Source organism: Ranitomeya imitator, chromosome 1 (genome assembly GCF_032444005.1).
Source record: "Ranitomeya imitator isolate aRanImi1 chromosome 1, aRanImi1.pri, whole genome shotgun sequence".
Classification (NCBI taxonomy): domain Eukaryota; kingdom Metazoa; phylum Chordata; class Amphibia; order Anura; family Dendrobatidae; genus Ranitomeya; species Ranitomeya imitator.
Window position 1 is genome coordinate 272834543 of NC_091282.1, and position 24571 is coordinate 272859113.

Below are 24571 nucleotides of genomic sequence, written 5' to 3' on the forward strand. Positions count from 1 at the left end.
GGTAAAACCAATGGTGTCATTCAAATGTACAACTCGTCCCGCAAAAAATAAGCCCTCACATGGCCATATTGACAGAAAAATAAAAAAAAAGTTATGGCTCTGGGAAGGAAGGGAGCGAAAAACGAAAACGCAAAAACGAAAAAGGGCTGCGTCTTGAAGGGGTTAAAGGGACAAAATACATTGATCTCCCATGGATATGCCATAAGAGTGCAATACCTCAACAGAGCCCTAAGGCATAATAAGGACAATGAAAAATAGTTCAGAAATACTATTCATTTTTATAGGAATTCCAAGCATCTCTTCGTTGACGGCACTATGCATCAAGGCCCCATTCTTTGGACAGACATGGATCCCATTGGTTGGACCTGCATACTGTGGATTGGCCATTAATATATACAAGATCCTTTAAGGCAGGGGTGGGGAATTTTTTTTCTGCGAAGGGCCATTTGGATATTTATACCAGCCTTTGGGGGCCGTATAAACTCCGCCCACAAAATACATCCCGACTCTGGCACTGGTTTCAGGACGTAATCTTTCATTGCATGCCCTTCAGTGTTCAGTAGTGAACACTGCATGTATGTGCTAACAGAGCAAGAAGAAATTAATGAGCTGGTTGTAATCAAACTACACCTCCCTGTCCAAGAATGCGGTCCCTGAGAATCTGCTCGGGGGCCTGATAAAAGGTCATCGAGGGCCGTAAATGGCCCTGGGGCCTGAGGTTCCCCACCCCTGCTGTAAGGCTAGTACATTCATGATACTTGTTTTCCCACTTCAGGAAATGTCAATCATTTTCTTTCATCTTACAAGTGTCTTACAAGTGACAGATGAAATGCAATTACTGGAGCCTTCAAATTTATCGAAATCAGAGAACCTCATTCGTGCAGCCCAATTCAGTAGGTGCCACAGGGAAGAAGGGAAGGCTTTTTATTTTCCTGAAAAGCTATCTGTATCTTCAAGGAAAAGGGGGTGAAATACAAAAGTTTACCCAGAAAAACCCATTTCAATGTTGGAGCCAAATTATGAGAAAGTGCTAAATAATGTAATAAACTACAACTTATTTGCCGATAAAGTGCATTTTTATTAGGAAAAAGTATTAGTACATAAATCAATTGGATTAATCACCTAAAACTCACAGTTTACAAAGCATCACGTATCACAGAATTAGGCAATTACTAAATGTATACAATATTCAGAAACATAATGGCGTTGAAATAACAGAGGGATTATACATAGAGTCAGTAAGTAGCTGGCGTATACATGAAGCAGAGGAATTCCCCATTATACCACCAGCCCTTTCCAAAAAAGCTACGAATCTATTCACGTGAAGTATTATTTCTGAATAGGCAATTGTAAAATGAAGATTAAAAACAAGAAATGGTTTGTATAGAGGAGCTGCTGAAATGAGTGGACAATTTACTGGAATGGATCTGAAAACATCAAAACTAAAATCCTTTTTTCCCATCATGTTAAACACCACTTATGTTACTGCTGCAAAGAAAGGGGCTCATCACATACTGTAGGCCAAAGCCAGAGCTCGTGGCGAGGATCAACCTTGTTCACAGGGAACGAGGCCGCTACTCCATTGTGTAATAGGTTAATGCATAGTGATGAGCGAATATACTCATTACTCGAGATTTCTCGAGCACGCTTGGGGGTCCTCCGAGTATTTTGTAGTGCTCGGAGATTTAGTTTTCATCGCCACAACTCAATGATTTACATCGGTTAGCCAGCATAAGTACATGTGGGGATTCCCTAGCAACCAGGCAACCCCCAGATGTACTTATGCTGGCTATCACATGTAAATCATTCAGCTGCGGCAAGAAAAACTAAATCTCCGAGCACTAAAAAAAATACTCGGAGGACCCCCGAGCGTGCTCGAGAAATCTCAAGTAACGAGTATATTCGCTCATCACTAATAATGCACAATCATGTAGAACGGACTTTAAAAAAAGTGAAAAGTCTGTTATATTACACATAGGCAAATGACTTTTGCATGCATTTAATGCCTCTGGTGTACATTCAGGAGCGAGTGCAGCACCAGTTACTTTAGGCCCAAGGCTGTACGACGTGATAGCAACCATGAAACACTTGTGGTAAATAAGGCTTAGTGTATACGTGACATTAGTTTGCTCCTTAAGATGTGTAACTTCTGTATTTGCATAAATGTGCACTTCTGTGAACGTAGCAAGGCACAATAACAAACAGTATACTTAACCATTGATATCAGTGACACCAAGAGCTGAAGAAACGGAAAAAAAAGAAGAGATTTTTGGCATGACAATTGTCTGACATGTAGACCTTAATTTAGTGTTAAAAGCAGCCTCATTGCTGCGGCCATTTAATGCAGTAAACCGACATTACCTAGGAATGATCAAACAGGATTGGTTTATAGTTTATTCAACAATGGAAAAATCCTTCATTAAAAACAGCAACAAAACTACATTCACATTTATATATATATATCTCACCGAACTCTGGAATAATATATTCACATATAAGGAAAAAAAGTTCATTACAATTACAATATATGCACCTTTACAAAGTTTTCTTTTTATAATAAGAAAGGCAGTGCTTAGGGAAAAAAAAAAAAAAAAAAGGTGCAAACCACTCAAGTGAGCCAAGGAAATATCATACTGGTACTAACTGGTGACCTGTCAATTCCTGCACATCTGGTCTGCTCATTTCATATCAAATAAAGCATAAAAAGAATAAAGTTACTTTACACAATATCACATGTGCATTATAAAAAGAACAAAAATCCCCTTAGGTATTTAAAAATAAAAATCCAGGCACAAAAACAGATTACACTTGTCACCAATAAAAGTTAAATTCGGCAGGGCAGATTTATCACTGAGTCTTTACTAGAAAGCAGGCACAGAAGGGAGGTGAAAACCATCTCCGCTGCAACCTCCGTATTTATGAAGATCAGTTTAATGAGCTCTTTAAAGGGCGAAACATGGGTGAGACTAAAGATCAGTTCCATACATGTGAATGGGGTTGCATTATGGGATGTGTATGGATTGAACAAACCCCATTTAGATGGAAAAGTCACTGAAATTTCTGAATTTAATGTGACAGGTGAAAACATAGCCTTCTCTGGCTCCAATAACTGAGGGCATTACAGTTTTAGCTTAGCCTGACAGACGCATCACTAATAAATCTGCCCCACTTAAAGGGTTATTAGCTCCGACGTTTATGGCATATGCAAAGGATTTACTATAAATGCCTGGTATAGTAGGTGGGACCAGCATGCAAGACAAGTTCTTGAGAGAGGTGGAAGCCACATCTCGAACTCTTGTGGATATGCCGTGAATGTCTAAGATGGAAATACCCTATTAAAGTTATATTAGGTATGTATACAATGAAGCATTAAAGGACAGAAACGTTAGACCCCCTGTTTTGTCTGTCATTGTGGCTCAGCTTGAAGATCTAACAATGGATGTTACCAGAAAGCAGTTGATAAGGTGAAGATACACCACTAGTCAACGTGCAGACATCCGGATGAGGAAAGAAAGCGAATAGATTTCAGAAGAAGCTAGATTTTACAATATTGCAATTTCGGTATATTAAATTAATGTCCTAATGTTTACTCTAGATCCATGGAATGTTGCCTATATCTGGTATGATACATTACAGTTCACATTGCCAGTAGATAAGCTAGATGGTAATCCTTACTGCTACACTAGAAGGAAGTGAAAATCACCATAAGGCTATACAGACACTGCACGCTTGGCTAAGCATTCAGGAATTTTCAATGGTAGCTGGCCTCAGGCTATACATAAAGATTGAACTAATAAAATCCTTCCTGTCTTGTCCATGCTTCCTAATGCAGCAAACATTAGGAGACTGAATCCCAACACAGTCTAAGGCTGTGTGCCCACGATGCAGATTTGGTGCAGAATTTTCTGCATAAAATCTGCACCTCCTGGCAGAATCCGCAGGTGCGTTTTTGATGCGTTTTTTTACCAATGGATTTCTATTATGGAGGGTGCAGAAACGCTGCAGAACTGCACAAAAGAAGTGACATGCACTTCTTTCAAATCTGCAGCGTTTCTGCACCATGTGCACAGCTTTTTTTTTTCACATTGATTGACATTGTACTGTAAATCACAGTGCAGTTCTGCAGCGTTTCTGCTGCAGAAAAATCTGCTGCAGTTCTGCACTAAATCTGCATCGTGTGCACATACCCTAACAGTCAATGCCTATGACAAGGCTAACTACACATGTATTTCTCCGTAGCTGCATCCAGACAGTGGGATTGTCTAACTGATATCCAGGTTGGATCCACAGAGGTAGCAGAAGAGAAAACAAGCTAGTAACGGGCCTATGATCCGACACAGGTATTCAGATATTTTTTGAATTATCAATTTTTTTGGCTGCATAATCAAATATTAAAACAGACTGCTCTGTCAGCATCTTCGTGTCCTTTTACACAAGTAGATAGTTTCCTCAATGAGCCCCGATTAGTGTTCTAGGAAATCGGCACTTGTTACTTTGATGTACATGTAACAATGATCAGGAGGGTGGCTTATAGAAATGATAATTCATTTCCACTCCTGGCATGCAGTTAACATCATTGTAGGCAGCACATCCCCAGTTTACACCAGGGGATGTTCTGCTGACCATCTTGTACAGAAACAAAGGACTGTAACTGACCTTTTATTTTTTTTACTTTACCATCTGCCAGTGAGAAACGTCAGGACACTAAATACATGAAATAGTCATCAGAAATTGCATTTTTGACCAACCTTTACCTAATGTGCAGGGCCACCTTAACTGAATGCAATCGTAAAAATGAATGATATTGGCATAAAACATAGGTGAAAAATAGGAAGACAAAGCAGAAGACTGCAGACATGGTATTAATGCAAGCACTTAGGAGTGGGGACACAAAGGCGATCCGAAGGGTGAAAATAACTAGTTATGTAAACAATGTCTTAGGATCTCTATGAAAGGTATTGGTATTTTTAATAAGTTACACTGAACTAAGTTCAACAATAAATCAGTCAGGGAGGGCTCACAACCACGTAATTATTCCTTAATATACAGTACTGTGAGACACACAAAATTAACACTGGGTGCAGCGGCACTTGCAAAAGGATTGGAAAGAACAAAACATAAAATGGTTACAAAACATTGTCAGATCTACTTTATAGCAGCAATAAAGTGCCACGGCTCAAAATAAAGAAAAAATTATAATTTTTTTTCCTTAAAAAAAACAAACAAAAAAAAACAATCCAAAACGTTCTTTGTTAAGCAAATTGTTGGTTACGAATGTACTGCTCTGCTTTCATACAGATCATGATCCTGCTTAATTTTTGACCCTGTACATAAATTCTCTTATAATAACAAGCTAACATATATGGCATAGAAAACAAAAAACAAAACAGGTGGTCAAGTTTGTCACTGAGGCAGCCAAGTACCTATATCAAGGCTTCTGGTGCAAAGCTGAGCGACGAGGTGGTACGGCAGAAGAAATTCCTTGTGGAATCGTTATGTCAAAGTTGTAGCCAGGATGATTATGAGAATTAGCACCAAGACGACTACACAGATGATAATGAAGATCATTTTCTGAAAAGATAAAACGTGAATGAATAAATATATGCATAAACAGACATTGGAATATGGCTTCAAACAAGATACACTTAAAAGGAATCTGTCATCAGATAAACCCTTCAGCTTGTGCCTTTTGGAAGTCAGTTGAGGATTTTGAAGTGTGTTTAGGATCATTTTGTATAAGCCATCCTCTTCAACTTCACGTTTTTACAGTTGGTGTGATGTTTGCATCAAGAATTTGTTGAAATGTCACTGAATTCTTCCCTCTACCCGTGAAATGTTCCCCATGCCATCGGCTGCAACACAACCCCAAAGCATGACTGATCCACCCACATGCTTAATGGTTGGCGACATGTTTTTATCCTGAAATTATGTGCCCTTTTTTGTCCACACAACTTTGATCATTATAGCCAAAGACTTCTATAAACTCATCGGTTAACAGGACTTGTTTCCAAAGTGCATCAGGCTTGTTTAGATGTTCTTTTGTATACTTCTGATGCTGAATTTTATGGTAAGGACAAAGGAGAGTTTTTCTTCTGACGACTCTTCTATGAAAACCATATTTGTGCAGGTGTCTCTGTACAACAGAACAATGTAACAACTCGAGAATCTGCTAAATATTTCTAAAGGTCTTTTTCAGTCAAGCGGGGGTTCGGATTTACCTCTCTAGCAATCCAAGAGCAGCTCTCACTGAAATTTTGCATGGTCTTCTAGACCTTATTTGGACCTCCATGGTTCCCGTTAACTGCAATTACATTTGAAACTGAGGAAAGGGCAACTTGAAAATGCTTTGCTATCTTCTTATAGCCTTCTTTTGCGTTGTAGGCCACCACCATTTTCATATTCAGAGAGCTAGGCTGCTGCTTAGATGAACCCATGGCTGCTGGGTTTTTTGTGCACAAGGTTAGAGGAGTCTGGGTTTTTATAAAGTTTGGAAACTTGCATTACCTAGCTTTTTTTTAACAATGATCGTGAACAAGCCATAGCCCTATCTGGCTAATTAAAGGGAACCTGTCACCTGAATTTGGCGGGACCGGTTTTAGGTCATATGGGCGGAGTTTTCGGATGTTTGATTCACCCTTTCCTTACCCGCTGGCTGCATGCTGGCCGCAATATTGGATTGAAGTTCATTCTATGTCCTCCATAGTACATGCCTGCGCAAGGCAATCTTGCCTTGCGCAGGGGTGCACAAACTTTTACATGTCTCTGTATGAATGTGCACAAGTGCGCGGTAAGAATGAGCACAAAGGTTAATACATAAAGAGGTTTAAACGACTTTTTTTTTCTTCTAAGAACTGTCTTGAGATCAGCATAAATACCACTCCTAACCCTTTCACTCCATTCTGGAGCAATGACATACCATCTACCAGTCATTTGTTCCTGCAACCAATCAGTGGCCTCAGGAGGAAGGTGACTAACTGGACAAGATTGACTCATCTGGTCCTGGCAGAGACTACAAGAACACTTGTGCTGGATCGGTGGGTGATTCGAATGATAAGAACAATCCCTTCCCAAAACAACTTTTAAAAGAAGCTTCTTAAGTTACCGCTCCAGCATTTTTTTTTAAATTGCACTGCTGTAGTGGTGCTTTAAATGCAAGTCCCTTTCCCACTTTCTGACACTTCTGGCATTTTCATCTGTTTTCACTGCTGCTCCCATTGGTCTCTGGAGAAACGTGAACTGCCGGGAAGCTCCAGTATTTCATGGAGCGGCGCAGAGGTCACTTTTTAATACAAGTCTATGAGAGCCTCGTTCTGGCTCTCATAGACTTGCATTGTGATCTTGTGTTGTAGCTTCTGACTTTCAGCCAAATCAGAAGTAATAGAGCAGTGACAAAAAACATTGAAGACACTGGAGGGTGAGTATATGACCACGGGCCATGGACTTGCATTTAAAGCGCCACTCCAGCTGTAAAAATGAAAAAAAAAAGAAGCTGTCCCAAATAAAACATCAACTAATCTAATATACTTACCGTCCAGGTTTTGTCTTATTCCTTTGGAAAATCTTGCTTTCCCAACACTCTGGTGTTTACATGGTGGTGCACTGACGTGTAATCTATTACAATGTCATACAACTGTAGTGGCTACTTACAGAACATATATCACTAAAGAGAAAGTATTTTGTGGCTGGTAGGGGTTGGAAGTCACATCGCATCATGCATCAGGAAATAAAAAGCAAAGTGGTGGTAATCCAAGGAAGCCTAATGTTGGGAAACACAGTTGGTGGCATACTATTCCCTATTCGTGATGCTGGATATTAAGAATACATTTAAGTCATATGTTTGTGTGTACGTATATTTCTCACTTTTTTTTTTACCTAGTCTTTGCGCAACTCATTGATTGGAAATTCTGCAGTGTGCAACTAAAAAAGGCTGACAAACTACATTGTAACAGTGATGTGGACCCATCACCAGTGGTATTAGAAAGTTCTCAAAACCATTCACCATAAACATTATTTAAATTAACGACAGACAAGTAGGTGTTAGAACTGAAGTGCACATATTTGTCCCAACCACAGTGTACAAGCAGGGCTGACATATAGTGTGCACTACACCCATAAGTCACTCTTTATACAATCAACCTGGTTTACAAAAGACTAGGGTTAAATTTACCTAATTATATGACGTATGTGTGAATATGATGCAAGTACACCCCTGACATAAACCAATTACAGCAAGCAATCTGATAAATTCATTTCTTCCAAGTTGATGGTATAATAAGAGTACAAAAAAAATGAAAAAAATGGTTACCTACTGCCTCATGGGCAGATGCTGAATTATAAAGTGTTCATTTGAGACCAACTGATAAACCTATTATCAAGGCAATTATGCCAATCACCACCAATACTAAAATGGCAACGATCCATCCTTTCTGTAAGCAGAAAAATATTAATTAATAAAAAGTTTACTACAACTTGGCTAGACGACTTGCTATACAACTCCTAAGCGAGCCAACGTCATCACTTATTTACTTTTCTTTACTAAAGCTGCAATGTGACCAGCTTCTACGGGGTTTGTACAATTACGGTAACTTACCCTGCGTGATTTGCTCTGATATTTTACGGCCTTCTTGGTTTCTTCTTTGGCATGTTCAATGTAATCAGCAGCATTTTCAACATTCTTCTCAATGTTGTTTATCATTTCACCCTATAAAGAGAGTCATTGTTCAAATTTAAAGAAAAGAGTAAGAAAATAACAAAATGACAAACAGGGCTCTAAAACGCTAATTTCTATAATCGTACAAACACTATTTAAACAGTAATGTGTCACAAAGTTTTAGCTGGCAAATCTGAGAGAAGCATAATGTAGTTACCGAAACAGAGAAAAACACATTTAAAAACATGTCTGAGCTGCTGGTAAGAAGTCTCTTGCTGCAATATTCATTAATAATGTGACACAGACCCTGATCCCAGCAACGTGTTATTTACTAGTCATCTTACTGTAGTTTTGATAACATGACTGTTTTAATAGCAGGAGATTATCACCAGAGGACTAGTAAACCTGCTGCTATGTAGTCAGAAGCTCTGGATAACCCCGCCCCAAGCACTGATTGGCAGCTTTCTGCTGATGCACAGTGTACACAGAAGGCGGCCAATCAGTGGTGTGGGCGGGGTTACACAGAGCTCCGCATTCAGAGCACTGCTAGGTCTGCAGCAGAGAAAAGGGATTTATCAAAACCGCAGCAAGCAGCCCAGTAAGTGACAGATAGCTGGAATAAGGGTCTTTGCCCCTACATCATACTGCTCTCACATGGGTTAACGAAAATCTGTTGACCGTTTCCCTTTAACTGAAATCAAAATTGTTGTCTGAATTGAGTTTCGTGGATTTACTGCTTGTTGGAGTATATTGATGGATTTACCACGTTTTCACTTTGCATTTGATGTCTTTTTGAGAAAAATAGCCAAATGGGTTCTCCCATTATGGACTAGCAAGTAAAGGGTTAAGGCTTAGGATTCGCAGTACTCAGGCCAGTCGTGATTCTGTGTGAACTGCCTACCTGCCAGCATCTGTGGCTGTTCTTTCGATTAGCTGGCCTGGCAGGAAGGCAAGCGTGTGTCACACCGTAACAATAACATCACGCCAAACTGACAAATCAAAAAAGAAGCCATGTATGCCATTATGTAGGAGACTGCTGTGCTCCCGTTTGGCAGCCACAAATTAAGGGCCATTCACTAGCAAACACATAAGAATTGTTAAGGCCGGCTTCACATTAGCGTTTGAGTCCGCAGCGTGGTGCTGCGGACTTCTTTCCTTAGCTCCGCCTACTTCTGCATGCGTTCTGCATACCTATCTTTAACATTGGGTACGCAGGGACATGCGTTGTATGCGGATGCGTGCCCACCAAACGCAACATGATGCATTTTCTTGTGTTCGGCGGGCACGTCAAAATGAGGCACGCGGACACATCCAACGCTTGTCCCTGCGTACCCAATATTAAAGATAGGTACGCAGGACGCATGCGGTAGTAGGCGGAGCTTAAGAAGTCCGCAGCACAGCGCCGCAGACTCAAACGCTAATCTGAACTTAGCCTAAGTCCATCACAAACCTTGACAGATCTGAGCACAAACTTCTATCTGGCATTCAGATGTGGTTTAGATTTAATCACCCTTCAGTTAGTATCTTCCATGGAAAAGAATCTCACGAGGTTTTGGGCTCTGGAAATCCTCTAACTTACTAATGACATGTATTTAAGAAAACGCTTAGAATTTGTCACTTTTTGTGTTTTTCCTCACAAGTGATATGTAATCTTTAAAAGAGACATTTCCATCGTATATATTTGTGGCACATACAAAGGATGCAGGAAATGCGGGTCCCGAAAATAGGACCTGCATCTATCTCCAGAATGGGACCGTGACATTGCCATCAATGGAGAGGTGGCGGTGATTCCCATTTCTTTGTCGGAAACTTTCTAGCACTTCTGCACTGACAGCAGCATGCCATTCTCGAGATACATGCATGTGGTAGGACACACATTTACTACCCACTTATCACACACTGTGTGGGTTCTACATAAATATACCAGATGGAAACACCCCTATAAAGAGGTACTGTCAATATAAAAGGTGTACACACCCTTGTTAAAATGCCAGTTTTTGACAAAAAAAAAAAATTATATCAAGAATCATTTCAAAACTTTTTCACCTTTAATATCAGCCATAATCAATACAAGTCAATAGAAAAATAAACTGAAATCTTTTCCAGTGGAGAAAGAAAAAAAATTGTGGTTGCATAAAAATGCATACCCTTAAACTAATAATTATTAAAGCACCCTTTGAATGTATGAAAGCATTCAAGCATTTTGAATGTAGTCAATCAGCATGGAACATTTAGAATTTGTCAAACTTTACCTACTATTCCTTGCAGCAGCACTCCAATCAGTGAGATTGCCAGGGCATCGCCTGTGTGAAATTCCTGCAGCTTCTTTAATGTTGCTGTAGGCCTCTTGGCAGCCTCCTGAACTGTTTTTTTGGTCTTTTCATTAATTTTTCAGGGATGCTCAGTTCTAGGTAATATTACTGTTGTGCCAAACTTAAGCCACTTCTTGATAAGTCTTCAGGGTGTTACATGGTAAATATACAGTAATGACTTGGAAATTTGTTTGTACCCTTTTCCTTTTATCTTTCAATAATGAAATCCCTTTGCTGTGTTTTAATTGGTTACAGACTTTGGCTTTTTCCATAAAATGCAACCAAGATTAGGTCAGCCAAATCGTCCTAGAACAGCTAAAGCTTATATGGGGTTAATCAGATCCAGCTGTATACTACTGCTATTTAACAGTAGTTTAAAGGTACCTTCACACTCAGCGACGCTGCAGCGATACCGACAACGATCCGGATCGCTTCAGCGTCGCTGTTTGGTCGCTGGAGAGCTGTCACACAGACAGCTCTCCAGCAACCAACGATGCCGGTAACCAGGGTAAACATCGGGTTACTAAGCGCAGGGCCGCGCTTAGTAACCCGATGTTTACCCTGGTTACCATCGTAAAAGTAAAAACACAAACACTACATACTTAACTTCCGCTGTCTGTCCCCGGCGCTGTGCTTTCCTGCACTGACTGTGAGCAAAGCAGCCGGAAAGCAGAGCGGTGACGTCACCGCTCTGCTTTCCGGCTGGCCGGCGCTCACAGCCAGTGCAGAGAAGCACAGCGCCGGGGACAGACAGCGGAAGGTAAGTATGTAGTGCTTGTTTTTTTACTTTTAGGATGGTAACCAGGGTAAATATCGGGTTACTAAGTGCGGCCCTGCGCTTAGTAACCCGATGTTTACCCTGGTTACCAGTGAAGACATCGCTGAATCGGCGTCACACACGCCGATTCAGCGATGTCTGCAGGGAGTCCAGCGACGAAATAAAGTGCTGGACTTTCTGCAGCGACCAACGACATCACAGCAGGATCCTGATCGCTGCTGGGTGTCAAACTGAACGATATCGCTAGCCAGAACGCTGCAACGTTACGGATCGCTAGCGATATCGTTCAGTGTGAAGGTACCTTTAGGCTAAGTTCACACAGGACTTTTTTTTTTGCTTTTTTTGCTCTTTTTTATGCTAATTTTCAGCTGCTCTTTACAGTACCAGCAAAGCCTATGCGATTTCAGAATCTCATGCACACACATTGGTTTTTGTGTGATCAGGATTTTGTGCCTTGCTGCGTTTTTTTGGACATAGAGCATGTCACTTCTTTCAGCGTTTTTGCTGCGTTTTTTTCACCCATTGACTTGAATGGGTGTTGAAAAAAAAACACAGCAAAAACATAGGTACCATTATTTGCTTCGTTTTTTGCTGCTGAAAATCCAAGGACATTAGCCTGGAAAAAGAGAAAAAAAACGCACCTAAACCAGCTTCTTTCCTGCCAAGATGATCAGGTTTTGCTGCAGAAAAAAAAAAAATCAGCAAAAACGCCCAGTGTGAACTTACCCTAAATGTGAATGTGCTTATTTTTATAATTGGTCATTCACAAAGGCAACCACGTTGAAATAATTTTGGGGCCGGAAATAAAAACAACAAAATTAAAATAGTTTCTCAATGGATTTGTACAGAATATGGGTGATATTAAGGCTATGTGCACACGTAGGAAATGTGGTGCAGAATTTTCTGCACTAAATCTGGATCTCCTGGCAGAATCTGCAGGTGCAGATTTTCTGCAGTTTTAGTGCAGATTTTCTGCAGTTTTTGTGCAGATTTTACCACTGCAGATCTTTATCATGGAGGGGTGCAGAAACGCAGCAGAACTGCACAAAAGAAGCGACATGCACTTCTTTGAAATCTGCAGCGTTTCTGCGCAGATTTTTCTGCACCATGTGCACAGCTTTTTTTTTTTTCACATTGATTTACATTGTACTGTAAATCACAGTGCAGTTCTTCAGCAGAAAAATCTGCTGCAGAACTGCACTAATTCTGCACTAAATCTGCATCGTGTGCACATACCGTAAGGTATGTGCACACGATGCGGATTCTGCTGCGGATTTTTCCGCAGCGGAATTGGAAAATCTGCAGTGTAAAACCGCTGCGGTTTTCACTGCGGTTTCTTCTGCGGATTCCTCTGTGGGTTTTCAACAGCACTTTCCTATTGGTGCATGTTGAAAACCGCTGCGAAATCCGCACAAAGAAGTGACATGCTCCTTTTTTCCCGCAGCGAATCCGCGCGGATTTTTCCGCATCGTGGGCACAGAGGTTTTTTTTCCCCATAGGTTTACATGGTACTGTAAACTTTGGGAAAACTGCTGCGGATCCGCAGCGGTCAAATCCGCTGCGGATCCGCAGCAAAAACCGCATCGTGTGCACATGCCCCAAAGGTGGAAAAAGATCCGAAATTATTCTTCATCTTATGTGTTTTTACATGACAAAACCTGGCATTTTAACAGGAGTGTGTAGACTTTTTATATCCATTGTATTTCCAGGCGTAAAAGTGCAATTATGTCCCCCTACACAACACAGACCTATCACGAGTTTACGCTTTGGCTTCTTTGAAGCTCATTCTAAATGTACAAATGAGCAGTCACCTTTCATTCCTTCTCTTACTAGAAGCTGTGGATACCGCTATACATGCCATAAGTGTCTGTGAAAAAGCCTTTAACTTTTCCAAATAGGAGGAATTATATGACAATTTTCCCACAGAATTGAGGTTTGCATCATTTTAGCTCATTAATGGCCGCAAATGGCTTCCTACTGACCCGAGGAACAGTACTCCTTGACACACTCACTGGACGTCAGCTGTATACTACAGCCGACACACTGCTCTATTTGACCATGGTTGATGTTAGCATTGATAAAGGCTTCTTAACCCCCTAGATCAGGGGTGGGCAATTAATTTTCCCAAAGGGCCACATGAGAGACCATGACTGTTGTGGAGAGCCGAACCAATAGGCCACAATTAATTCTACTCAATATTAATATTGCTATATTATAATTATTATATTATTGATAATTATATTAATATTACATATAATCAATCACTTAATATTAAGCAGAATTAAGTATGCTGACATCCTCCTATATATCGTTTGAACCAGAGTATAGTCCCTTCTGTATATCGTATGAGGCCCACACAGCCTCCCTATACACACTGCATGAGGCTCACAGCCTCCCTATACACACTGCATGAGGCCCACACAGCCTCCCTATACACACTGCATGAGGCTCACAGCCTCCCTATACACACTGCATGAGGCCCACACAGCCTCCCTATACACACTGCATGAGGCTCACACAGCCTCCCTATACACACTGCATGAGGCTCACAGCCTCCCTATACACACTGTATGAGGCCCACACAGCCTCCCTATACACACTGCATGAGGCTCACAGCCTCCCTATACACACTGCATGAGGCCCACACAGCCTCCCTATACACACTGCATGAGGCTCACAGCCTCCCTATACACACTGCATGAGGCTCACACAGCCTCCCTATACACACTGCATGAGGCTCACAGCCTCCCTATACACACTGCATGAGGCCCACACAGCCTCCCTATACACACTGCATGAGGCCCACACAGCCTCCCTATACACACTGCATGAGGCTCACAGCCTCCCTATACACACTGCATGAGGCCCACACAGCCTCCCTATACACACTGCATGAGGCTCACAGCCTCCCTATACACACTGCATGAGGCTCACACAGCCTCCCTATACACACTGCATGAGGCTCACAGCCTCCCTATACACACTGCATGAGGCCCACACAGCCTCCCTATACACACTGCATGAGGCTCACAGCCTCCCTATACACACTGCATGAGGCCCACACAGCCTCCCTATACACACTGCATGAGGCTCACAGCCTCCCTATACACACTGTATGAGGCCCACACAGCCTCCCTATACACACTGCATGAGGCTCACAGCCTCCCTATACACACTGCATGAGGCCCACACAGCCTCCCTATACACACTGCATGAGGCTCACAGCCTCCCTATACACACTGCATGAGGCTCACACAGCCTCCCTATACACACTGCATGAGGCCCACACAGCCTCCCTATACACACTGCATGAGGCTCACAGCCTCCCTATACACACTGCATGAGGCCCACACAGCCTCCCTATACACACTGCATGAGGCTCACAGCCTCCCTATACACACTGCATGAGGCCCACACAGCCTCCCTATACACACTGCATGAGGCTCACAGCCTCCCTATACACACTGTATGAGGCCCACACAGCCTCCCTATACACACTGCATGAGGCTCACAGCCTCCCTATACACACTGCATGAGGCCCACACAGCCTCCCTATACACACTGCATGAGGCTCACAGCCTCCCTATACACACTGCATGAGGCTCACACAGCCTCCCTATACACACTGCATGAGGCCCACACAGCCTCCCTATACACACTGCATGAGGCTCACAGCCTCCCTATACACACTGCATGAGGCCCACACAGCCTCCCTATACACACTGCATGAGGCTCACAGCCTCCCTATACACACTGCATGAGGCCCACACAGCCTCCCTATACACACTGCATGAGGCTCACAGCCTCCCTATACACACTGTATGAGGCCCACACAGCCTCCCTATACACACTGCATGAGGCTCACAGCCTCCCTATACACACTGCATGAGGCCCACACAGCCTCCCTATACACACTGCATGAGGCTCACAGCCTCCCTATACACACTGCATGAGGCTCACAGCCTCCCTATACACACTGCATGAGGGCCCACAAAGCCTCCCTATATACACTGCATGAGCCCCACACAGCCTCCCTATACACATTGCATGAGACCCACACAGCCTCCCTATACACACTGCATGAGCCCCACACAGCCTCCCTATACACACTGCATGAGCCCCACACAGCCTCCCTATACACACTGCATGAGCCCCACACAGCCTCCCTATACACACTGCATGAGCCCCACACAGCCTCCCTATACACACTGCATGAGGCTCACAGCCTCCCTATACACACTGCATGAGACCCACACAGCCTCCCTATGTACACACTGCATGAGCCCCACACAGCCTCCCTATACACATTGCATGAGCCCCACACAGCCTCCCTATACACACTAGTTTCCAGCCCCACAGCTGTCTAGGTCTGTGGGCCAGACAGCCAGCAGGCCAGATGTGGCCTGGGGCCGCACTTTGCCCAGGTCTGCCCTAGATCATGCTGTAAATAGCGACAGTGGAATTTATTTGGTTAATAGAGAGAGCCCCATGATTGTGGTTCCCCCTATTGTTGCTATGGCAAAGTAAAGCCAAATATTGGCCTCGGGTCTGCTAGTTATGGTGGCCCGTTAGGATACCTACAACAATTTGGTGGATAAATTATAATTTTTCATTTCATTCCTCCTTTGTGATAATTCTGATGAAACACCTGAAGAGTTAAAACTTTCGGAGAGAAGTTGTTAATACTTTGAGGAGTGCCATTTCTTTTTTTACTAAATTTAATATTTTGTGGTCAGTGGGGAGGTTCCAGTATACAGACTCATCAAAGTCACTTCAAAACTGAATAGGTCATTCAAAATTTGCACATTTTTCAGAACGTGAAATTTCTGATACAGTATTTTCATAGATAAAATGCAAAACATAGTGAACTAAATTGTCCTCATCGATCAATTTCGCAATAAAAAAAATAGAATTAAACATGATCTAAAACAGGCACAAAAGTAACGGTTTCAAGATCAGGTGGCATTTGGGTAACACTCCCTACTCCTGCATCTGTATGAAAATGATAGAAAAGTCCAGCATTATCACATCATGATGGCTTATTCAGACACCAGTTTTTTGTGTATGAGTTCTGTGTTTTTCACAGACAGAATTTGCACTTATTAGAAACTATAGGACTGTTCATGTGTCTCCATTTTTGAGGCCCGAGTGGTCAGCACAAAAATCATGGAGACATGTCTGATTTTGATGCAAGTCTATGTTTCCGTGAAAACAGCTGGACAGGACTCAGAAGCCATCTACTTGCTGTCCATTTTTATCAGATTGTTTGGTAAAAAGCTTAAGAAACCATCCTCCATACAGAAAAAACTTCTATAAAATGCAACTCTGACCAATCTGATCCAGCACACTAACGAAACAGATCGTTTATGCGTAATCGGAAAATCACTGATGTCTGAAGGAGGCCCAACTTTGACAACTTTATCTGATATATCCATAAATAAATATATGGATGACAGGTCTCAAGAACTTGGATAGGAATGATCCATGCATACAACATGTTTTATGTCACTTGAATGTGCAGGAATGGAAATGCAAATGCTGACAGATGACAACATGTGAATCTTTTACCTCCATTTCTGTCCTTCAGGGGACAAAACCAGCAGCAAATAACAGAGCATTAGACAAGTGGTTAATAAATACAGCCATTTATCTGGTCATATTTTCCATAATTACGAGTTATTTATGTAGCACCATCTACTTCCATACCACTAACACTGGAGATAAAACATGTACAGATTATTTTACGGATATGCATATTGTTTGTAAACAGGATTATTTTTTGCTTTGCTACATGAAAATGTCAAATAGAAACAAAATCCCCAACTTGTTAAAGAGGGAACCCGGACCAATGCCGTACCCACGTGTGAACATTACAAAGAACTACTTTTTAAGATTCAAAAAGCTAAATTTGTTTTAATTCCTCAATGACTGTGCGGTTTTTCAGATCTGTGCTATTATCTTTGTTATAAACAGAATATACGGCAAAAGCCAGCTCACCGATCATTGCAAGAAGCCCGGAACTTCGTCCTGACAAGACGCAGTAGGATTCCATAGACGAAAAGAGAATGGTTCCAGCTTCAGTAAAATCATGAAAATTTATTCCAACTTTTAAAATGGAGAAACAACTCCTGGGACAGCACCATAGCACATGCCTACCTCGCATGTGCTATGGTGCTGTCCCAAGAGTTGTTTCTCCATTTTAAAAGTTGGAATAAATTTTCATGATTTTACTGAAGCTGGAACCATTCTCTTTTCGTCTATTATCTTTGTCTCCTTCTTCCAAGAACCATAACTCTTAAGCCACGTGCACGTTATTTGTTCAATTGTTACATCAGTATTTGTAAGCCAAAACCAGGAGTGGGTGATAAATACAGAAGTGGTGACGTGTTTCTATTATACTGTTCTCTGATTGTTCCACTCATGGTTTTGGCTTACACATACTTAGGTCACATACTGACCAAATACTGAATTTGTGCACGTGGCCTTATTTTTCAGTTGTCATAAACACATGAGGACTTGTTTTATGAGAGACAAGTTGAAGTTTTGAATTCTATAATTAATTTTACTATACAGTTTATTGAAAAAAAAAAATAAAAGAAAACAATTCTAATGGGATAAAGTGGTGAAAAAAAAATTAAATTCTGCCATGGTTATCTGGGTTTTGTTTTTAAGGTGTTTATTGCACAATAAAAATGCTTTGGTAGCACGAGTCTCCTGGTCAGTACCGTATTTTCCGGCGTATAAGACGACCCCCCAACTTTTCCAATTAAAATATAAAATCTTCTTAAAAGTCGGGGGTCGTCTTATATGCCATGTGTCGTCTTATAAGGCCGGCGACTAATGTGCCTTTTGGGAGGGAGTGGTCCCGATGACGAAGAGGGGGCTTCTCATAGGAAAGAGTGAGTGGAGAATCCCCCATTACCTCATTGTAGCTGCAGGGTGGGGTCTCTGTGCCGGGAGCGGCGGCGGCTGCTCCTCTTTGTGCCACGTGGGTGCTGTGGGGCGGCGGCTCCTCTTCGTGCAGCGTCGGGGCTCTGTGCTGTGGGGTGGCGTATCTTCGTGCAACGTCGTAGCTACTCCGGCATTTCCCAATTCCTCAAAGCCTAGAGGCCCCGGCAGCTCTATTGCTGCGATGCGGTGGCCTCCGGGAAAATGGCCGCTGGGGACGGTGCATGCTCAGATTCAGATCTCGTCTCCCAAGATCTCGGGATGAGATCTGAATCTGAGCATGCGCCGCCCCCAGCGGCCATTTTCCCGGAGGCCACTCCAGCAATGGAGCTGCCGATGCCTCCAGGTTTTGAGGAATTGGAAAATGCCGGAGGAGCCCCGACTGACTCTGCACTAAGATGCGCCGCCGCCCCACAGCACAGAGCCCTGACGCTGCACGAAGAGGAGCCACCGCCCCACAGCACCCACGCAGCACAAAGAGGAGCAGCCACCGCCGCTCCCCAGCGCAGAGACCCCAAGTTTTTATCTTTTCATCAATGTAGCTGTGGGAGGGCTTATTTTATGTGTGGCAAGCGGATGGTTTTAATGATACCATTTTAGGGTAGATGCAATACAATGTAAGATATCAAAGCGTTGTATTTTTGTAGGGAGATGTGCTGACCAAAAAAACTGCAATTCTGGAGTGTTGATCTTTTTGTCACTTTCCAGTGTACACTATACAGGTTAATGTTAGGGTTAATAGACTGTACTTTTACAGATGCGACTATTCCATATGTTTGTTTATTTAATTTCTTTCATTTTAATAGGAGAAAAGGTGAGGGGAATTAAAAACTATTTTTTTAACTCTTCTTTTATAGTCTCCTTGTGGGACTTGAACCTGTAATTGCCTGATCGCTTTTACTACATAATGCAATACCACAGTATTGCAGTATATAGTGTAAATCATTATCTCCTTTTAAGCTTGACTTAGGCTGTGTGCACACGATGCGGAATTTGTGCGGATCCGCAGTGGATTTTTCCAGAAACACTGCAGTTCCGCACAGTGATTTACAGTACAATGTAAATCAATTGGAAAAAAAAAAAAGCTGTGCTAATGGTGCGGAAAAATCCGCATGAAAACTGCTGTGTAACAAAAGAAGTAGCATGCTACTTCTTTTGTGCCAAACTGCAGCGTTTCTGACCCCTTCCATAATAGAAATCCGCAGGGTAAAAACTGCAGAAAATCCGCAAAAAATCGGCATCAAAATTGCGGAAAATCAGCACCTGCGGTTTCTGCCAGGAGATGTGGATTTTGTGCGGAAAATTCTGCACCCCAATCCGCAACGTGTGCACATAGCCTTATAGTTGAGCTTCGCAAGAGGCTCAAGATGGCAGAAACAGGAGCCCTGGTAGACAAGCGAAGCCGGTATGCATGAGCACCAACAAACTGTTCCATTTAAATACCGCAGTCAGAAATCAAAAGTGGCATCTAAAGGGTTAACAGACAGGAGCAGAGATCAGCTCCAGCAGCGGCTGCCAGACACAAATGCCGATATTTAATTTACCTGGCATCTTCTGCATGTGGAACAGGCTCAGCTCCTGAGCCAGCTCTACATACTGTGAACCACTCCATCAGGGAAATATCTGTCAATGGGTGTTAAGGGGTTAAAAAAAAAGTATAGCAACACTATGTAAACCAGTCTCTACACTGTATCCTATCCAAAGAAGGAAAAAAATGGGATTCACCTGGGTCTCCACCAACATTGCAATGTCCATAAACATGTCGTGTAGCTCCCGTATGCTGGATTCCAACTTCATGATGTCCTTGTGTCTTGATTCAATTTCATTTAAGGCCTGTCGAGTGATCTGAGAATCTGAAATTATCTGAACACAGAAAAATCAGTTTTATAAGACAGACTATTACTCTGGATTAGCGAAAAGATTTTGCTACAGTCACATTACGTACATCTGAAGTGAAGATTGATGGGTTCCCACTCTCTAGCATCTCTTCCAGTTCATCATCTGTTGTTGTTTTTCCAGCTGCAAATACAAGGATTTAATACTGAAAAATGTGTACAGTGTGTACAAAAATTAAGATAAAAGAAAATTACATAAAGCAAAACCATAACAAAAATAAAAAAGTAATGAAATAAACAGGCATAATAGTTATAACGAGGCATGCTCATCTTGTAGATTTATGCCATATACAAAGGATATGCCATATATGTACAATAGGGGCAGATCTCACCAGGATGGGGATATGCAGCCATCTCAAGAATGGTCCCCATTGCATGCTGCTGTCAGTGGAGATGTGGTCAGAATTCTCATCCACACGGACTGCAAAGCATCTTGGCACAGTCCAGGTTGAAAATCATTTATCGCCTAAACATGGATTACGGCGTAGAACAGAACAAAGGACAGGTGAGGGATACTGCTCTTTTTATTTTTGTTTTCTGCAGGAGATGATGGCTTCAATGGAATGGCCATTTTGTTTGTTTTGTTTTTTAACTGTTTGGCCAATCACGCCGGACCTGAACATCCAGGTGTCCTCCCATCTCAACTCACAACTAGGGTTGAGCGAAACGGATCGGTCATTTTCATAAGTCGCCGACTTTTGGCAAAGTCGGGTTTCATGAAACTCGACCCGATCCCAGCGTGGGATCGGCCACGCGGTCGGCGATCTTCGTGCCAAAGTCGCGTTTCATATGACGCGTTCAGCACCATTTCTCAGCCAATGAAGGTGGACGCCGAGTGTGGGCAGCGTGATGACATGGGTCCTGGTCCCCACCATCTTAGAGAAGGGCATGGCAGTGATTGGCTTGCTTTCTGCAGCGTCACAGGGGCTATAAAGGGGCGTGCACGCCGACCGCAATCTTACTGCTGCTGATCTGAGCATAGGGAGAGGTTGCTGCAGCTTTGTCAGAAGCAGGGATTGCGTTAGGCAGGGTACATTAACCCCCAAACCGCTTGTACTGTAGCGATTTCCACTGTCCAACACCACCTTTTCTTTGCAGGGACAGAGGGGGCTAGATTTTTCTTCAGCTCTGTAGCTTATTGGGCTGCCCTAGAAGGCTCCCTGATAGCTGTTTGTACGCCGCTGTGCAAACCAACTGCTTTTTTCAAAGCACAAATCCTGTTGCTCCTTCCTTTCTGCACAGCTATCTTGTTTGTTTGTCCACACCTTTGTGTGCAGCAGTCCTTTTTATTGCTGCCTGCCATACTTTTCTGAGATTATTGTAGGGAAATAGTAATTGTAGTACAGTCCCTTATATATATCTATCTTCAGGCCACTTTCTGCCCCTGAAACTGTTTAGTGTAAAACAGTGGGCCTGTATTTTTCTGCACTGTCCCACACCTAAAAAGGGGAGATTAATATTGGCAAATCTGTGCATCTGTGCCAGTCCTGTCTGTGGTATCTGTCAGTCATTTTCAGCCACAGAAACTACACTGTAATACAGTGGGCCTGATTTTTCTGCTGTCTACCACACATAAAAAATGGAGATTTATATTGCCACTGAGTGCATCTGCGTCAGTCCTGTTTGTGGCATATCTGTCATCCACTTTCTGCCATTCAAACTGTGTAGTGTAATACAGTGGGCCTGATTTTTTTCCTGCATTCTCCCACACATAAAAAAGGGAGATTTATATTGCCACTAAGTGCATCTGCGTGAGTCCTGTTTGTGGCATAACTGTCAGCTACTTTCTGACACAGAAACTGTGTAGTGTAATACAGTGGGCCTGATTTTCCCAGCAGTCTCACACACCTATAAAGGGAGATTTAAACTCACAATAAGTTTTCGTACACCTTCTAACTGGTTTAACAGTACCATATAACGTTTGTTAGTTTGGTTACATTTTTCCAAGAATGAGGAAGTCTGGTGGAAGAGGTCGTGGCCGTGGGCGGTCATTGCCAGCTGGTAATGATGGTAGTGGTGGTGGAGCATCAGGTGGTCGTGGGAAAAGCAATATAGCATCTAAGTCTCGAGTTGTCGAGCCAGCGTCATCGTCTGGCTACACAAGGCCTCGAACGCTCCCTTTTCTGGGAGTAGGAAAACCGCTTTTAAAGCCGGAGCAGCAGGAACAAGTTTTGGCTTTCCTTGCTGACTCTGCCTCTAGCTCTTTCGCCTCCTCTTCGGAAAGTGCAAAATATAAAAGCAGCGAGTCCTCAGTGGATGCTCCCGGTCAGGAACAAGATGTTTCCTTGTGTCCTTCACCCAAACCAAAAGTGAAGGATGCGTCAGGCGACACTACAGGTTACTCCATGGAGCTCTTTACACATACCGTGCCTGGGTTAGAAAGGGAAATTGTTAACAGGCCATGCCCATTACAAGATGAATCGGACGTGGAGTGCACAGATGCACAGCCACAGCTAGATTATTATGCTGTTCCATTGACTCAGATCACAACATTGCCCTCGCAGTGTACTGAGCCAGAATCTGACCCTGATGAGACTATGGTGCCCTGTCACGAACGCTATAGCACCGGCTTACACGGTGACATAGAGGAAGGTGCACACGAGATAGAAGAGGAGGTCATAGATGACCCAGTTGATGACCACGATTGGCAGCCATTGGGGGAACAGGGTGCAGCCGGCAGTAGCTCTGAAGCGGAGGAGGAGCCGCAGCAGGCATCAACATCGCAACAGCTTCCATCTGGCAGGCCCGTATCTGGCCAAAAAAGTGTGTCAAAACCTAAAACAGTTGTAGGACAGCGTGGCCATCCGGTTAAAGTAGCTCAGTGTGCAATGCCTGAAAAGGGATCCGATAGTAGGAAGAGTGCAGTCTGGCACTTTTTTTAAACATAATCCAAATGATCAGTGCAAAGTCATCTGTAAGAAATGCTCAAGGACCTTCAGCAGAGGTCAGAATGTTAAAAATCTAAATACAAAATGCATGCGTAGACATTTAACCACCATGCACTTGCAAGCCTGGACTAACTACCAAACGTCCCTTAATGTTGTTGCACCCTCTCACAATGAAGCTAGTCAGCAACGCTACATTCCTTCCCTCACTGTAAGCCCACCGTTTTACCACACCACCTGCAGCAAATGTGGAAGTTTCCTCGCAAGGCCAAAGCTGTCAGGGAATCACCAGGTTCGTGTTAGGAAACACTGTATGTAGGCCAACTGCAAGAATACCATCATCACCAACCCTCTCTCAGACTGCCATGTCCACCGGCACCCCCGCTAGTTCCACCATATGCAGCTCTCCAGTCCAGCTCACCAGACAAGAGACTCTCGTTAGGAAAAGGAAGTACTCATCCTCTCATCCGCGTAAACAGGGTTTGAACGCCCACATTGCTAGACTAATCTCGTTAGAGATGATGCCCTACCAGTCAGTTGAAAGCAAAGCTTTCAAAGCCCTCATGGACTACGCTGTACCACGCTACGAGCTACCCAGTCGACACTTCTTTTCGAGAAAAGCCATCCCAGCCCTCCACCAGCATGTCAAAGACCGCATTGTCCATGCACTCAGGCAATCTGTGAGTAGAAAGGTGCACCTGACAACAGATGCATGGACCAGTAGGCATGGCCAGGGGCGTTACGTGTCCATCATGGCACACTGGGTTAATGTGGTGGATGCAGGGTCCACAGGGAACAGCCCTATTGGGACAGTTCTGCCTAGCCCACGGTCTAGGAAACAGTTGGCTGTAGGCGTTCGCCCCCCTCCTCCTCCTCCTCCTCCAGCAGAAGCGAGAGCTCGTCCACAGACCGCAGTCGCACGACCACTCCATCCGCAGCTGCCACTGTTGCACACGAGGTGTCCCATTATGGAACAGCTAGTGGCAAGCGTCAGCAGGCTGTGTTGGCAATGAAGTGTTTGAGCGCCAAACAGACACCGCGGAAGTTCTGTCCGAGTTCTTGCAGCAAGAAACTCAGTCATGGCTGGGCACTGTACATCTTGA

At 43.1% G+C, this 24571-nt stretch overlaps 1 protein-coding gene and 1 long non-coding RNA gene across 3 annotated transcripts in view; both read right to left on the reverse strand.

Moving 5' to 3' along the window:
• Positions 1-2380: 2380 nt before the first annotated feature.
• The window catches only part of LOC138668878 (uncharacterized), a 265220-nt gene continuing 243029 nt past the window's right edge, over positions 2381-24571 (reverse strand). Inside the window, exon 2 of the long non-coding RNA XR_011319194.1 lies at positions 2381-3922. This is a non-coding gene — a long non-coding RNA (uncharacterized lncRNA). The remainder of the gene's footprint in view (positions 3923-24571) is intronic.
• The window catches only part of STX2 (syntaxin 2), a 100924-nt gene continuing 80295 nt past the window's right edge, over positions 3943-24571 (reverse strand). The window contains exons 7-10 of one of the 2 annotated variants that reach the window (XM_069756053.1): positions 20634-20707; positions 20414-20551; positions 8591-8701; positions 3943-5571 (exon numbers count right to left, since the gene is read on the reverse strand). In XM_069756053.1, the coding sequence (XP_069612154.1) occupies positions 5494-5571; positions 8591-8701; positions 20414-20551; positions 20634-20707 (401 nt within the window). In that variant the 3' untranslated portion in view covers positions 3943-5493. The other variant, XM_069756052.1, reaches the window with a different exon arrangement.